Source organism: Herpailurus yagouaroundi, unplaced genomic scaffold (genome assembly GCF_014898765.1).
Source record: "Herpailurus yagouaroundi ecotype Mexico unplaced genomic scaffold, PumYag 140, whole genome shotgun sequence".
NCBI lineage: Eukaryota > Metazoa > Chordata > Mammalia > Carnivora > Felidae > Herpailurus > Herpailurus yagouaroundi.
In genome coordinates, this window is record NW_024412395.1 from 89,510,255 (window position 1) to 89,527,711 (window position 17,457).

The following is a 17,457-nucleotide window of genomic DNA, read 5'->3' on the forward strand; positions in this document are numbered from 1 at the left end:
GCCCCTGTTTTCTCTCTTTATAAAAAGGATCATGTTAAACTAATCAGGGTTGTTTGAAATGCTAAACTGCATGGGAAGCATTGTCAAATAAGAATCACTACTAAGCCTTCTTTATGTTGTGTTTGTGTAGGTATATGTTATACATATTCCAGGATTATATGACATTCTTGGAAATCTGGTATTACCAGTCATAATTTGTTATTATCTTAAAATGTGGTATATCACAAAAATTGCAAAATTTTCTTGTTAATTTCATTAAAATGAATTCTTATCAGATCTTAATAATAGGTATTTTTAAAAGTCTTTTGTCATTTACAGACAGTTATAGTTTTACTCAAATGTTTTTGCACAAGTATTCTTGTACTTCATCTGCAAAAGTACTTCACCTCCAAGGAGATTCATGGAAAGGATTTTGTTTTTTTACTAGTTCATGTTTTTTGATAAATCTAAGATCGCAAAACTGAATTGGGTGAGAATTTCCAGAAAAAAATGAAAAAACTGGATTCAGGCAGAACAAGGATTAATATCATGGGACTGAGTGAATTGACAAGGACTTTTTATCTGAAACATTGCTGGTTCTTTAATGTTCTTTTTTTTCAGATATTAAGAATTTTTTTCTCTTTTCTCTTAAGCTATCAACAATTTGTGTAAAGTATACCTTTGTGAACAAAGGTGAGACATTTACATTTTCTCCCTACCTAATCCCTCCAGAATTAGAAAACTCTTGAGCGTTCTTTTCATGGCAATATAGTTAGTAATTTGCATAAGTTCAATGAGATTCTGTTCCCTTTAATAGGATTGATTATATCACCAAGGTTTTACTAGAATGTCATATTTGAAATAGATATGCACAGACTCAGACTGACCAGACAGTTTTAAGGAGCTGAGATTGACTTTACAGAGGCAATAAAGCCTCTTAGAAAAAATCAGCCTGGCACCTTGCATATAAAAATCAGCCTGGCACCAGCAAAGCAATCTTAAAAAAAAGCTTATATGGTCTGTCATTATCTTGTTGCACTTATGTAAATACTCAGGCCAAATCTAATGCAAACAAATCAGTTTCACCATGATTATCCATAGAGAACAAAGAAATGGGGATAATTAGGAGGAAAAAATTATGTGTGCACCTTTGTCTATATCAGATTCTAATCCTGTTAATTGCCTTTGAGATTTTGTTATATACCTGTAAACTAGACTGACTGCTGAATTATTCTCATTTTCTAACAAACAAACAAACAAACAAACAAACATACAAACTTGCTATGAATCTCCAAACTAACGTGTCCAACTTTCTCACACCCTTCTGACATGGAATCACTAAGAACAAAGACTGCCCTTGAACCTCCTTGGAAGGTTCCCATATGGTGGCCAAACCCATATGGTAGGCAAACATCAGGGACATGGATCCTGGATATACATCTCACAGTTGAAGAAGTCTACACCTGACACCTGGTCCTGTGAAAATGCTAGAGACTTCCAAATCAGATTGAGGTAGATTGCTTCCCTCAACATGCCAGTTCAAGATGTCATACTTAAATTAAACTTGGAATGCTTCCTTCTTCCCTTTCTTTCCTTAACTCTAGTATTGGTCTGGAAAGATAATGCCACCATCCATATTGCCTTTGTCATTGCAAAGAAGGCAGAGAGTTAAATTCTGGGTCTTATGTGAGATTATTTTTTTAATGTTTATTTATTTTGAGAGAGAGAGAGAGAGAGAGAGAGAGAGAGAGAGAGAGAGAATATGCACACAAGCAGGGGAGGGGCACAGAGAGAGAGGGGGAGAGAGAGAATCCCAAGCAGGCTCCACAGGGACAACACAGAGAGCCCAAAGCAGGGCTCAATCCAATGAACCATGATATCATGACCTGAGCCAAAATCAAGAGTCAGATGCTTAACCAACTGAGCCACCCAGGTGCCCCAGATTCTGGATTTTATAACAACTTTTTTTTTCAGGCTAGCAGAAAACCTAAATGACTCTTGGCTTAAATGGACAAACGCAAAATTCCTGCAAGTGAATCCATTAACATGCCACTTAATGGGAGTTTGTGTCCTGACAGCATTTATCTTTGTGGTTGTTATTATTCTCCTTGGGCTTGTTAAAGCCCAGATACCTGGCACATAGCCAGACAATGTCTTTTAGATAATCTAAGTGTGCCTACAACTTTCTACAAAGATATCTCATTGGCTGATTCCCCTGGATTTATACTGTTGAGTTAGAAAGGAATTACCAGAAGGCATTCATGACGGGATTCATTTCCTTTGGCAGGGTTATACTTCCCTGGTTAGGAGTAAAGTTAAATGAGAATGGGATCAAAATCCTTCCTTAATTCTTGAAATATTGCAGAATCTGCTGGTAAGACCATAACCGCCCAAGACATATCCATAGACTCTCTGGCCAAAGTTGTCCTTGATAACAGAATAGCCCTTGATTGTCTTTTATCTGAACATCGAAGTGTTTGTGCTACTGCTGACACTACCTGCTCTACCTGTACTAACATTTCTGGAGAAGCTGAAACTCAGTTAAATAAAGTCACTGAGCAAGCCACTGGGTTTAAAAAAGGGTCTCCTGGGGTGCCTTGGGTGGCTCAGACTATTAAGCGTCAGACTTTTGATTTCTTCTCAGGTCATGATCTCCCAGGATTGAGTCTTGCATTGGGCTCTGCACTGACAGTGTGGAGACTGCTTGGGATTCTCTCTCCCTCTCTCTGCACCTCCCTGTTTGCACTCTCTTTCAAAATAAGTATATAAACATTAAAGAATAAAAACAGAAACAAAAATAAAACAAAACAAAAAAAGATGTCTCTTTCCACAGGGTCTTAGTTTGCCTTATTTGATTTTGATTGGTTTGGGTCTTGGGGAACATGGCTTTGGAGTGCATTCCAAACATTGAAAATTATTCTGCTTATAAGAATCATAGTTGGGGCGCCTGGGTGGCGCAGTCGGTTAAGCGTCCGACTTCAGCCAGGTCACGATCTCGCGGTCCGTGAGTTCGAGCCCCGCGTCAGGCTCTGGGCTGATGGCTCGGAGCCTGGAGCCTGTTTCCGATTCTGTGTCTCCCCCTCTCTCTCTGCCCCTCCCCCGTTCATGCTCTGTCTCTCTCTGTCCCAAAAATTAAAAAAAAAAAAAAAAAAGAATCATAGTAATCTCTCTGTTATGTTATATTCTCTCAAAAGCTTTAAATACATGTTCATAGGTGCTATCCACCAAACAAATGATCTCCCTAAGAATGGAATAGGAGGGGAAAAAAGAAAACAAAAGAAAAAAGAAGAGAATAGCTACCTTAAAAATTGTTAAACTGAAGTGGCTTATGAATATCACAGAGATTAAGCAAAACACATCATAGCCTATGAATACCACACAAAGGATCCACCAATGCTGTGAGAACTACAAAGCAGTAGCTGAGAGTGGTGCTAATGCTTTAAATTTTGATCATACTTCTCAGGTAAGGTGAGAGTCTGATCAAAATGGGACAAATTGTTAAAAAGGAGACAGCTGGCCCAAAATGGAGACACTTGTACTAAACTCCACATCAGCAAACCAAGAATAACATAATTGCAGTTTCAACTCCCAGGAACATAACCTGAGCCAGTAAATGTGGAATTACCTGGTCAGCACTAGTGAAATAATCTGTCAGATAGAACCCATCCATTTCCCTTTGAAAGGCAACCTTGCCTGAAAAAGCATTATTTCCTAAAAATTTCCTTTTTCTGCCTCATTTCCGACTTTAAAAATCGTTCTTTTCTACAGCTTGATAGAGCTCCTTTCTGTAGTTAGGTATGATGTTGCCAGATTCATGAATTGCTGAATAAAGCCAACCTGATCTTTAATTTACTTAGTTGACTTTTTATCGTTTAACATATTTTAAATTACTTGATAATAGTTTAATACTTGATGGGAAAATCCTTCCACATAGCTCTTCTTTTCAAATGTATGGCTATCTTATTAATTGTATTTTATTTTTAAAAATTTTAATTTAAATTTATTTTTGAGACAGAGATGGGGAGAGAGCAAGCCGGGGAGGGCAGACAGAGAGAGAGAGAGAGAGAGAGAGAGAGAGAGAGAGAGAGAATCCCAAGCAGACTCCACAATGTCAGCACAGATCCTGACGCAGGGCTCCATCTCAGGAACCATAAGATCATGATATAGGCCTAAATCAAGAGTAGGACACTTAACCAACTGAGCCAGCCAGGTGCCCGATTAATTGTATTTTCCAGAGATGCTTTAGACTATTTTTGCTAATAAACAAACAAACAAATAAATAAATAAGCAAACTGAAGATGGTTAAATGTGTAGCTAAGTTTTAGAAGAACTGTTTTCATAGCATGAATCTTCTCATTTTGGAATGTAGTAATTCTCCATCATTTAAGTTTTCTGTTATGTCTTGGTAAATATGGTAGTTTTATTTTTATTTTAAATGATCAGTAACTATGTCAGTCTTTCTTCCCATCCTTTACCTTCCACCTTCATCTGTGTTCTAGTCAGTGAATATAAATATGTCTTGGAAACATACAATATCCTCACTGAACAGGAAAATTATTACTTCCAATAACAGTTATTTGAGTTCAAGAAACACTCAAATTAGAACAAAAGCTAAAGGCATTCTTGTAGTGATAATGGTCTATCAGCTCCATCATAACAAAATTCATAGGCAAAAGAACTTTAGATAAGCCAAAAATAACCATCATCAATGAAGTAGTGATATGCAAAAACTATATTTGGGGTCTATTTTTTATAACTTCACCATAAATTAATACAGTGACTATTTCTTTTGAAAATACCCATGAAAATGGAGAATAGCAGCCATGATAATATTATAAAGTATTCAATAATGCATAAAATGTATATTTGCTAAAGAAACGGAATATGTCTGATACTAGACAATTCACGATTCTTCTAATATAATGTGAAAAAATGTGGCTGGACACAGAGAAAATGGTAAGTATCCACTCATCCCTTCTTTTCCTTGTTATTTCCATGCCATTTACTTAATTTCTCCTCCAACTAGACCAGTTAAGTCAATACATAAATGATACATCCTGGTTTAATGCAGCACAGTACTCTAAAGGGGATATTTTTTTCTAGGTTTACCCAATTCCCTAACCAGGAGAGTAGTATGTATTTGCTTTTCTAAGTGTGAAATCTCACAGTTTTTCTATTTATGTAGCAAACAGTATGAGTGTTCTATTTATCAATGGACAGTCTGATGTCACTTGTAGATAAGTTTTAAATTTTCTTTTTTTTAATTATTTTTAAAGCTTATTTATTTCTTTTGAGAGAGAGAGAGAGAGAGAGAGAGAGAGAGAGAGAGAGAGAGAGAGAGAATGAGAAGGGGAGGGGCAGAGAGAGAGGGAGAGAGAGAATCCCAAGCAGTCTCCATGCTGTCAGCACAGAGCCTGTTGCTGGACTCGAACTCAGGAACCATTATATCATGACATGAGCCCAAACCAAGAGTCTGAGGCTTAACCCACTGAGCCACCCAAGTGCCCCTGGAATTTTCTTTTCAATAGTCAAATATAGTTATCCTAATGACAGTCAGCTTTTTGGCTGCAAAGATATAAGTCATTCAAAATAAAATGTCATGACTACTATAACAAAATTCTTCCAGTGGTAACAATTCCAGATATTTCTGACTCCTCTTCTCAATGTCCTCTCAATAATCCTTCAAATGTGTACCATTCACTCTCTAATCTTTCTGATTAGATTGCCTATCTCCACAGTTTGCACTCCTGTAATGTAAATGCCTGACATTAAGCTTTTTGGTTATAATGTAAGTGCCCGACTTTAAGCTTTTATTTGCTGATACATCCATTTCAAAGTCATCTATCTTAAATAAACATATGGCAGCTGTATGACACAGTTACTTGCAAAACACCTAGAGAAGACAGGCTGCCCCCAACCACGAAGTTCCCCTTTTAGAAAGCCCTGGGTTACCTAGAAAACTGACCACTCCACAGACCTTTCCCCCTCCTGCACCTTGATTCCCACTCCTCTGCTTTAAATGTGCCAAGGAAGAGTGAACTTGTCAAATCGTTGGCACTTTCATTTCAAGTGCCTTGACCCCAGTAAAGGCAGAGAGCCCTGGGTCTGCACTTACTATCTCTCTCTACTCACGACCTTAACGTGTGGCCCTAGGACAGGCCATGTATACTCCAGGACTTGTGAATAAAACAAGTAACCTTGTTTTTTCAAAGTTCCCTGATAATTGTTGCAGTGGTGCACTTTGTAATCATAATAAGAACACCAAGGGCAAGTCAAGCTGCAAAGTTGGCTCTGGTCAGGGAAATATCTAGCTTTAGGGGCTCACAGGACCAGGTAAGTACCCAAGAGCCTTCCTAGCCAAGAGCATCACTATCAACAGGTTGCAACCAACACAGAACAATTTCCTCAAACTATCTGTGTCTATGTCTATCTGTGTCCATAACATGTATATCTATAGCTAATTACTGCACATAGGAACACATACACAAATAACCAACCATGAAAGACACCTTGAGCAGAAATCATCTTTTTCAATCTTTTCATTGTATAAGTGAGAGAACTTAAGGAAACTGAGGTTCTTGAAATTGAATTTGTTCAGGACTGTATCTCTGGTCTCCTGATGCCCCCAGTTCAGTATTCTTTTTGGCCTTTTCAAACATTCTTCATTTTGTCTTGTACCCAGAGTATTTCCAGAAAACAGGCACAAGTTTATACACTTCCTTTATACTCCCTTAATCTTTAGCATGACATTGAGCACTGGGTCTTAAATCTGTATTAACTCTATTACATGGAGCATTTCAAATAACTGTATCTCCTATAGTTAAACAAAAACATCCATTTCTTTTAAATCTTTGAAAAACATCATCAAATTACAGCAAATGTTCTCAACTTAAATCAAAACAAACACATATTAGGGGAGATTATTCTCTGATTTTCTACAAGTTAATTACTGGGTCACTTTTGGAAATGTCTTAGATGAACACAATTTTAGAAATGTATGCAAGTAATCAATTCATTGCAATGTTTCCCTTAATTTTACAACATCTCCAGAAACTACAAATCCAAAAAAAGGAAAATAGGAAATAATTGAAATCGATAAGCAGGCTTATGGTCATGCAAAGTTATTAGTAAAATACAAGAGTTTTAATTAAAGATGTTGCCTTTTTACAAAGGCTCCCTGTTATGCTGATTGATCGAGCCTGCTGGCTCAGCTCTTTCTCTTTTCCCCATTAGCTCCCACTTGCTTTTCTCTGGCCTAATAGGATATTCACCACATCGGAACTACCTTTTTAAACAGCATTTATTCCACAAAGATTGTGAATACAATTACACTTTAGACAAATTGTATGTGTATGCATGTGCATGAGTATAATTAGTGTTTTATTTTCATAATTTGTCACTTTGATGTTATAAGCTACAGGAAACTTTTAGAAATATCATGAGGAAACGTACAATTTAGTTTTTAGCTGTTACAATTTCTTGTTGAAATTCTGAGGAACAAAAATACCTAATTGTTTTCTTAGATTTTAATATTTACTTCAATAAATTTCAGACATATTTTAGAATAAAAAGGATACACACACACATACACACGTATACATATATTTCTAAAGTTCACTCTAAAAGTAAATAGAATCCATAAGCCAGGCCAAGTTAGTTTTATTTTTTTCGATTATTAAACTGAAAGTTTTATTATATTGCAACTACTGAAAGTAATACTCTTGGTGTACAACATAGCAAATCACTAAGGAAAATGCTAAATATTTTTAAAATTTATCTAGCATATTCTCTAATGTCTGTATAGAGACATTAACACAGAGTGTTGTCTGGAACAAGTTTTTACTTGCCAATATAGTAGTACCCTTCATTTACAGTTATCTAATAACAGAACAAATACACAGCTCATGTTAATTTCAATGACTTTTTTTTTTTTGAGAGAGAGAGAGTCAGGGACGGGGAGAGAGGAAGAGAGAGAATCCCAAGCAGGCTCCACACTGTCATCTGTTCTGTCAGTGCACAGTGGGATTCAGGGCTGAATCTCACAAACTGTGAGATCATGACCTGAGCCTAGAGCAAGAGTCAGCTTAACCAACTGAGTCACCCAGGTGCCCCAATGACATTCTATTTTTTTTTAAATTTTTTTTTAATGTTTATTTTTGAGACAGAGAGAGACAGAGCATGAACAGGGGAGGGGCAGAGACAGAGGGAGACACAGAATCGGAAACAGGCTCCAGGCTCTGGGTGGTCAGCTCAGAGCCTGACGAGGGGCTCGAACTCACGGACCGTGAGATCATGACCTGAGCCGAAGTCGGACGCTTAGCCAACCGAGCCACCCAGGCGCCCCAATGACATTCTATTTTTAATTAAAATAAAGGATTATGAGATAATCTAGCTAGGAAGAATACTGTAGAAGTAAGAGGTGAATTCCACCAGAAGGTTTCATTTGGTTAAAATAATGTCTTAGCTTTAACTGATTTAATGGACATTTCCAGGGACAGAAGTATTATCTGTTCACTCCAGTAGTTGAAACATACATTCCTCATTAATTTTTTGTGGTGTGATATTTTGGTTTAGGAGACAATTTTTTTAGCCCATTGTCAAATGCATTTACACTTTTCAATTAGTTTCTAAGCAAGAAATGTTCCTTGTAAAGGAACTGAGAAGACAAAGGGGTATTTGCTAGGGAATCAGCCTAGCAAATTTTAGTTAAATAATCAGCAGCTGAAGACATAACTACTTTAATACAAAACGTGTGCAAAGGTTAGGAGAATTAAGTTGTAATATTTTGATACATGTTTTTCTCCCTCCTACCTCAAAACGCAGTTCCTAACTCAGATGGCACCAGGTCTAGAAGGGCAAAAGGAATGTGTAAAATGAAACAACACACTGCCTGATAATAGGAGGCTGGAGACAGCTGGCCTGATACTGTGCTTAAAGATAAAAAAGGACATGCAGTATCTATTTTAAATGAGATAAGTGTGCTTCATATATCTTGCAGGGAAAGAGATAACTTTGTCCCTTTAATCATTATTACTTATTCCTTGAAGCTTAGTCTCTCACACACAAACTTCTAGAGCTCAGACCTTAGGACGCAGTTCTTATGAATAGAGAGAGTTGTCATTCTTACCAGTAAGCTTGCTAAATAATACTTCTATAAGCTTCAGACTTCACATAGCAGATAAGTTTGTCTCCCCTGACATGACTACATTAATCCACTGAATCAATTTACTTAAGCTGTGCTGTGGAGCAATGCGGCCACGATTTAACTGAGCTTCAAAGTACTTTTAAGTTTGACTCACTGCTCCACATGTAATGCAGCTCTCAGGGTCCCATCCTAAGTTTTATTTTGACCTTTTGCAATGTTAAAAAGAAACAACAGACCCAAAATGGCGTCACTTTTGCTAACCCCCCACCAAGGCGTAATACCTAACCTAATTGCAGTTTCAGCTTCTCCCAGGAGTGGAATTTTAAAGCAATCAGTCTGTAATTTCCTGGTCAGCACTAGTGAAAATTTTGCCAGATAAGACCCCCTAAGACCCCCGGCCTTCCTCTAAGGGAAGGCAAACTTGCCTGAACTAATCCACTGTTTTAACTTGCTTGTCCCACCCTTCTTCAGCCTATAAAATTCTTCCATTTTGTACAGCTCCTCAGAGCACCTTTCTGCTTGCTAATGGGATGCTCCCTGGTTCATGAATCATTGAATAAAGCCAATTAGATCTTTAAAGTTACTCAGCTGATTTGGTTTTTTTTGTTTGTTTCTTTTTTTGTTTTTGTTTTTTTTTATTTTATTTTTTTTTAAATTTTTTTTTCAACGTTTTTTATTTATTTTTGGGACAGAGAGAGACAGAGCATGAACGGGGGAGGGGCAGAGAGAGAGGGAGACACAGAATCGGAAACAGGCTCCAGGCTCCGAGCCATCAGCCCAGAGCCTGACGCGGGGCTCGAACTCACGGACCGCGAGATCGTGACCTGGCTGAAGTCGGACGCTTAACCGACTGCGCCACCCAGGCGCCCCTTGTTTTGTTTTTTTTTTTAAACAGCATCACTGTCAGAGACATTCCTGTTAGGTTTATAGGGGAAGCTGCTCTACATTTAACATGACAAAGGATTTATGGAGAAGAAATTCAAGTTACTTTAGAAAGTCAGATTCATGAGGAAAGCAGTTAAGAATAAAACAGCTAGAGTCTACAGGCAAAATTTACTTACTTTAATATTATAAAAATTCTTTACGTTGTCTAAGGATATGTTTTTAAGGAATTTGTTTAGAAAAATATTTTCTATTTTAGAAAAAAACATTAAATAAAATAGCTGCTGTCTCTAGAGTTGACAGTGTGAATATTAATTATTAAATGCTATAGGGGGAAAATGACACACTTAAATTATTCAACAGCTAATCAAAGCTCACAGTGGCACCCAGTCCAGTACACAAAATCTATTGCAAAATGTTACTAAATTTGACTTAAAATGTACACAATTCTATTACAATTTCTAGAAGTGTGCATAGCGAACTATTGTCTATAGTAAGCTGTCTATTTATTCACACTCTCCATTTCACTAGATCTATTAAAAACAAAAACTCCTTCCTCATTTCTTCTTTTAAAACTCCTGCCTCCTGCAGACCTCCCCTCAAGCTTACCATTGTTGCACTCAGCATTTTTGTTTTGCCATTTTTCTATTCGGAGATGTTTTCACTCTGATCAACACTGCTTCATTTCACCTTAACAAGGCATTCATCATCAGGGGCTTGTTCTCTCAGAGCCTGAACGTTTTGTCTCTACCAAGGCTTTTTGCCACTTAGTGACACTGAGGAAAATTCTGGCACATTTGCTGTTTTAGGAAGAGACACTTGTGGGAAGCTGTCAGCTTTGATATGGTGTGGTAAGTGAAATGGATTCTTAACTTCAGTTTACTTAGCTGACTTGTGGAGTTTTTAAACACTTTTACCTTCCTTCCCTAATATATAAAAACTCTCAAAAACAATTATACACAGAAGACAGGGAAATATTTGACAAATCATAAAGTTGAATATCTCCAGAGAAGCCTTCACTGAAGTGAATTTATTTCAGTCATAGGAAAAGAAATACTTTCTAACAATATAAGACTACATCTTTTAGATCCTATAATGTACTTTGTATGGTCAAGCAACAAAAACAGAATATTGTCAGAAACTTGCACAGCCCAGATTTTCAGATTTTTAAAAAGTTCAGTCAAGGTTCAGAGAAGTGTCTGTCAAATGGGTCTAAGGTTAACTAATATATTGTAACTAATAGAAAGGCTATCAGAAATCTAAAGGAAGCCTGAAAAATTTTATAATTTTAAAACATTTTGATCATGTATGTTACATCTCTATGGAATCTCTCACAAAGTCTAATTCTAAAAAAAAAAAAAAAAGATCGTATTTCTAAAATTCAGTTCTTAAAATAAGTATGCCTTTGAGTAGTTCCAAAATACATTTTGCCTCAGGATGGTGTGCTTTTTAAATATGGATGAGTAATTTACCTTTCAAGTAGCTCAAACAAGGAGAGAGAACAGGAACGAATGTCAAGGGCAAGAAGCCTCCACTTCACTCCCAGGGTTTTTGCTTTTTCACTTCTCAACCACAGGTATCAGCAGTTTTCAATGGATAAAATAGTTTTCACAGGATAGAACTGGACTACAGGAATTTCACTTCTACATGCATTCATTCAGAATTAGGATGGAGTAAGTGTTCTAACAGTATCTCCGTTAACGTATTAAAATATTAGCTATTATTTATTAGGTCCTTGGTATATGCCAAAAGATATTTAAGCATTTCAACTACACTATTCTATTGAATCTGATTCCAAAACAACAACTCTCTGAGGTAAGTGCAATTATCTCCATTTTACAGAAATGGTAACTGAGATTTAGAAAGATTAAGTCACTTTCCCATGACAAAGAAATGGAAAGAACTGGTATTTGTATCATTTGTCTGATTTCAAATCCAATGTCCTTGTCCACTAAGCTGTGCTATACAATGTGGTATACAGGAAGCTGTTTTATCTTTAAATTCAAGACACTCAGGTTGTGAAATCCCCAGTATTAGCTGCATAAATTTAACAACTCCCTGATCATTTCCTCAGCATACATTTCCCCAATTATAAAATGAGGTAAACGTTAACTATCCTGTTTAACTCACAGTAATATGGTGAAAGTAAATTTTAAAAGGGAAATTTTTGGGGGGTGCCTGGGTGTCTCAGTTAAGGGTCTGACTCTTGGTTTCAGCTCAGGTAATGATCTCAGTTTAGTGAGTTTAAACCCCACTGACAGTGTGGAGCCTGCTTGGGATTTTTTTTCCTTTCTCTCTTTCTCTCCCTCTCTCTCTACACCTCCCCTGCTCATGCTGTCTTTGTCTCTCTCAAAATAAATAAATAAGCTTAAAAAAGATACAATAGAAATCTTTTATAGACCATAAAGATCCATGCAAATAGATATTTTTCTAAAATTTGGATTTGCACATATCAGATATAGGTAGATATTTATTGAATTTCACTTTGATAGGCTCTGTGGAGTAGGCATAGTGACCATTAAGCCAATTTTAGGTCATTACAGTAAGCATAATGTCTATGCTAAAAAATTAGGTGAATTAAATGATTTCATGCTGATGATTTGATACATGAGCTGTGACTTGCTGATTTTCTTAGTCAAGACTGTCTTGCCTAACGGGCACCTTGGTGGTTCAGCCTGTTGAGCGTCCAGCTTCAGTTCAGGTCATGATCTCACAGTTTGTGAGGTCAAGCCCTGTGTTGGGCTCTGTGCTGATGGCTCAGAGCCTGGAGACTGCTTCAATTTCTGTGTCTCCCTCTCTCTCTGCCCTGACCCCACTCACGCTCCATCTCTCTCTCAAAAATAAATTAACATTAAAAAAAATAAAAAAAAAATAACACTGTCTTGCCTAAGCCAAGTCTTAGTGGGGTCCTAGCCAAGACCATCCCCACTTGGCAGCAAGCAAAAATCCACATTTAAGTATACTAGAAGAATACTGTGTTTGTTTAGGCACCAAAGGGTAGAAATGCGGCTGGATCTCAAGAAGGCCTGAGAACCAGTAGGTAAGAATTGTTTCTGTCTCTGATTCTTGTTTGCTTCTGCATGACAGATTTATTTAACAGGTTCAAAATGGAAACTTCCACTAAGTTTAATATCTCCTCAAGTTCAAATTTCTAAGGTAGTATAACCAGAATTTCTGGATCTCAAGTCCAAATTCCCTGGGGCAAGAATCTCATTGGCCCAACATTGGTCAATATTTACTCTTATTACAAGATTTCTCATTCTTAACCTTCAGTACTTTTTAAGTTTTATGTTGTATACTTATTCTTTGTTTGGATGGGGGTGGAGTGAAGTTATCTTGTGCACTCCAGGTATCATCCCTGGCCTCTACCTACTAGATGCTAATAGATGCTCCCCCTAATCTAACTCAGTGTTGTAACAACCAAAAATATTCAGACATTGTCAATGTCCCCTGGGGGCAACGTCACCTCTGGTTGAGAAACACTGTCATGTGACTAAGGGTTAGAGCATCACACAAAACAAACATGGCCACAGTGACTCACCCCTCCAGAAGTGGGTAGTTCCCAAAGAAAGACAGATGTCTACTTGGACATTATCCCAAGTTGTCTACTATAAGAATAACAGATGTTGGTGAAAGTTATGATTTTTTTACTAACTTTTGTATATTTTTTACTAACATAAATCTCTAAAAATTAATTAAAAGTTTCAGAATTTTGAGCACTGTATGAATTAAAGGCATATTTAACTTTCAAAATTGGAGAATACCCATGTGTGCTGTTTTCTCATTCTGTCCTAACAGAGTGATTTCCAAGATTTTGGCTCATGCATCCCTATCAATTAGAGAATGATTATTCAGCATTAAGATGATAATAATGATCATTATAATAATAATAATGAGAAGAAAAAGGAGGAGGAGGAGGAGAAAGAGAAGAAGAAGGAGAAGAAAGTAATTTACACTACATTTTTCTATTCTACTAAATTCATATAAAATGCAGCAAAAATTACTTAAGAGTTTGATTTGATTTCATAGTATCATTAAAAGTACTATATGGGACTTCTGGTCCAGATAAGATGGCATAAATTTATTTCTTCCTTACCAAGAGTAGCTGTGTTGTGGAAATAATGCAAAAGGCAATAATGCAAAGGAGAATTTGAAAGGCATTGAAGCCAAGGCAAACTAGTTTGGAACCCTGAACTGGACAAACAACAGAATAGTAGGCATCTATGTTTCCCTACCCAACAGAAGAAAGGAATCCAAACTAGCATTTCCTAAATGTAAGCTAGCAACAGAAAATAGCCCAAGTAGGCTCCTATGTTCCCCAATTTAACAGGTGGACCTAAAGAATGCTAGGTGAGCTAGGTGGGCCTGAGAGGCCCCTCTCCAGAAGACCAGGGGTAGTTGGGTGGATCCACCAGAGGGGCCCAGCCACAGCAAGCAGCCAGGCTGAAAAGTTTCCTTGATCCTTTGTAAAATAAGTAAGTTGGTGAGTGAGTAAAATTCATTTTTTAATTTGACATCTCAGAAGTTTTTTGACGTGAGAAGACCTATGGACATTTGCACACTTTAACAATTTCCACGGTTACCTGCCACTTCATCACAAAGTATTACAAGGATTCTTTTATATTTTAGAAATCTCAACTTTGTGCAAAAGGCCACATCAATGTTATTTCAGCATTGTGTGTAACTTGGTTTCAACTACTTTGCTATTAGAATATTGTCTACAAATAATTGTAGTAAATTTATTTCACACATTGATCTTTACAATCCTGCTTAAAATTCTTGCCAAAATATAACTATCATAAACATTATTTCTATCAAAAAAGTTAATTTAAGTCTACACTATGTTTTATATAACTCCTTGACAAAGACCAAAAAGTTTGATAATACACTGCCTTGCCCAGGGAATAGGGAAACAGGAATTCACATACATTGCTCCTGGCAGAGAAAACTTTTACAAACTCTATAGAAAACAAGATTTCCATGTTAGTGATCTCTATCAAATTACATAAATATGTGTCATTGACCTTGCAATGACCACTTCCAGGCATTAATACTATAAGTAAATTCATTCACATATGCTTAGATTAAAAAAAAAAATCAAAGTACATGATAGCATGTAAAGCATGCTAACATTTGAGTGAAAAATGGGAAGGAACATATACATATGTCCTACTGTATGCATAAATTGTCTCTGGAAGAATACACAAAAGTAGCCAATAATATTTGTTGCCTAGGGATGGCTGAAGGACAGAGGCAGGACAAAAGTGGGAAAAATTTTTATTTTATGTTCTTTTCTATTTTATCAATGTTAGACATGAAAATGTCCCTGAATGAAAACAAAAAAAACAAGGAAAAAAAAAAAAAGAAATCATTTACCAGTGAGACAATATTTTTCCTCTATCTTTTTTCTTTGTTGGCTCACAATAATGTAATTATTTTCCATTTCCTTATTGAAAGAGAATCTAACAAATATGAACTGAGACAAATTAGAAATATCTAAACTTTAATCCAATAGTATAATAAATTTCTACAATATCTAATATTTGTATATTCATATTTTTTAATAACATTTTCTCTGTCTTCTATGCTAATGAAAGGAATGCATTTCAAATTGCCACTACACTATTTTTCATGTATTATTCCAGCTGTTGTTATTGTAGCAGGAAAGAAGAAATATCTTTACCATTCATATGGAGCATTTTGTTTTTCCTTTTTAAAGAAACTATTTATCCTTAAGATTAGTGAAAGTTCAGTGCTGATTTAAGTATGGCTTTAAGAATGCTGAAAAAAAAGATACTTGTCTTTGTATCCAATATACTTTGTAAATGTATACAAGAGACACAGTGCTCTTTTTCTTTTTCCTTTTCCTAATGAACGGATGGTGTTATAAGTACTGAGATTTCAGTACTTATAACCTGAAATGGAATTACCATTTGGTGCACATTTGGATTTCTTGCTTTCTCTGATATACAGATTCTTAAGTCATAGTTAATATCACCACATCAGTGTTGTTAATAGCATTAACTTGAAAACCACAGAGAAATATAAGAAGCAATTACATACTATGTTTCATTTGCAAGCAATGAAATTAGGCAGTTTACTTGAATAGGAGCAAATCTACCACAACGAAGCAAAAGCTTATTTTCATGTTTCTGAGGACCAGAAGTGTGAAAAACATGAATTATTAAAATTGCTTGATCATTTCAAGCCTATTCTTTCTCACTGTTGAACACTTACAGGTCTGGCAATGATTTTCTGTGGGTCCCCAGCATCGGCCAGTACAGGACTTATGGCAACGTCCACCTGTCGGAGAGGAAAGAGTGCACACACACATTATCATCTTTCACTCTTTGACTAGGAGTAACTCTTCAAAGCAAATAGTCTTGCTTCTTTCTGAGGATTTTTATATTTTCCTATAGCTGAAACATAGCTCATAAAATGCCCCCTTTAAGTAGCAAAACCTGAATGCCAAATACATGTGAAGCTGAAATACAATCTCCTGATACTCAAAATCTTCTCATTATTTTATAAGAAAAGGAAATAAGTTGAATTTGTGAATTTTCCCAGATAGTTGTAAATATTTACATGAAATAACTTTCACTTTGACTATTGAATATTTTTGTTCTATTGATTCTATGTGATTCCATTCTGCTTGATATAATTTCAATAGTTCATGGCTAATTGATATTAAGGAATAAATCAATAGTTAAAAAGAATTTGAAGTCTATGGAAACAAAAATATATTTTTACAAACACATGACAAACCATCAGAATGAAAAGGTTACATATATTACTTATTTATTTATTTTAATTTTTTTAATGTTTATTTTTGTGAGAGAGAGAGAGTGCGCATGCACATGAGTTGGGGAGGGGAAGAGAGAGAGGGAGACACAGAATCTGAAGCAGGCTCCAGGCTCTGAGCTGTCAGTGCACAGTGAGATGCGGGGCTTGAATTCATAGACGGAGAGACACTGATGTGAGCTGGAGTCAGAGGCTTAACTGGTTGAGCCATCCAGGAGCCCCTACACACATAACTTAGAGTCTCATTTGAGGGAGGATGTCATCAAGAGGATGTGACAACAGGTTGACCCTTGAGCTAGACCTGGCCAATGGGAGGCTCCTCGCTCCCTCCCCTGTAATTGTAATGAACATCCTGCCTACTATTCCCCTGCTAGCAGTCTGAAAGGATGTAACTTTGAGAGAGTAAGGTGATACTGGGGCCATCTGAATTGAATATGTTACTGAACCCATTTAAAACCTTCATATAAACTTAAGAGTCTGGTAGGCAGTTATGGGGATCTACTTGTCTCGTGGCTGTCCAAGATCACCTTGTATATGTTCAAGACCAGCCTTGTATGTAAGTTACCTTCCTTATTATACCTGCCACCTATCAATCTGGAGTGGTCTCCCTATGTATTCAGTCTTCCTTGCCCTCCATGCATAGGGACCAA

General features: G+C 36.6%; 1 protein-coding gene across 6 annotated transcripts in view; it reads right to left on the bottom strand.

Moving 5' to 3' along the window:
- Window positions 1-17,457, bottom strand: part of ERBB4 (erb-b2 receptor tyrosine kinase 4) — a 1,166,318-nt gene that overhangs the window by 340,641 nt on the left and 808,220 nt on the right. For all 6 annotated transcript variants that reach the window (XM_040476138.1, XM_040476135.1, XM_040476139.1 and 3 more), the window contains exon 5: window positions 16,244-16,309. In XM_040476138.1, the coding sequence (XP_040332072.1) occupies window positions 16,244-16,309 (66 nt within the window). The remainder of the gene's footprint in view (window positions 1-16,243; window positions 16,310-17,457) is intronic.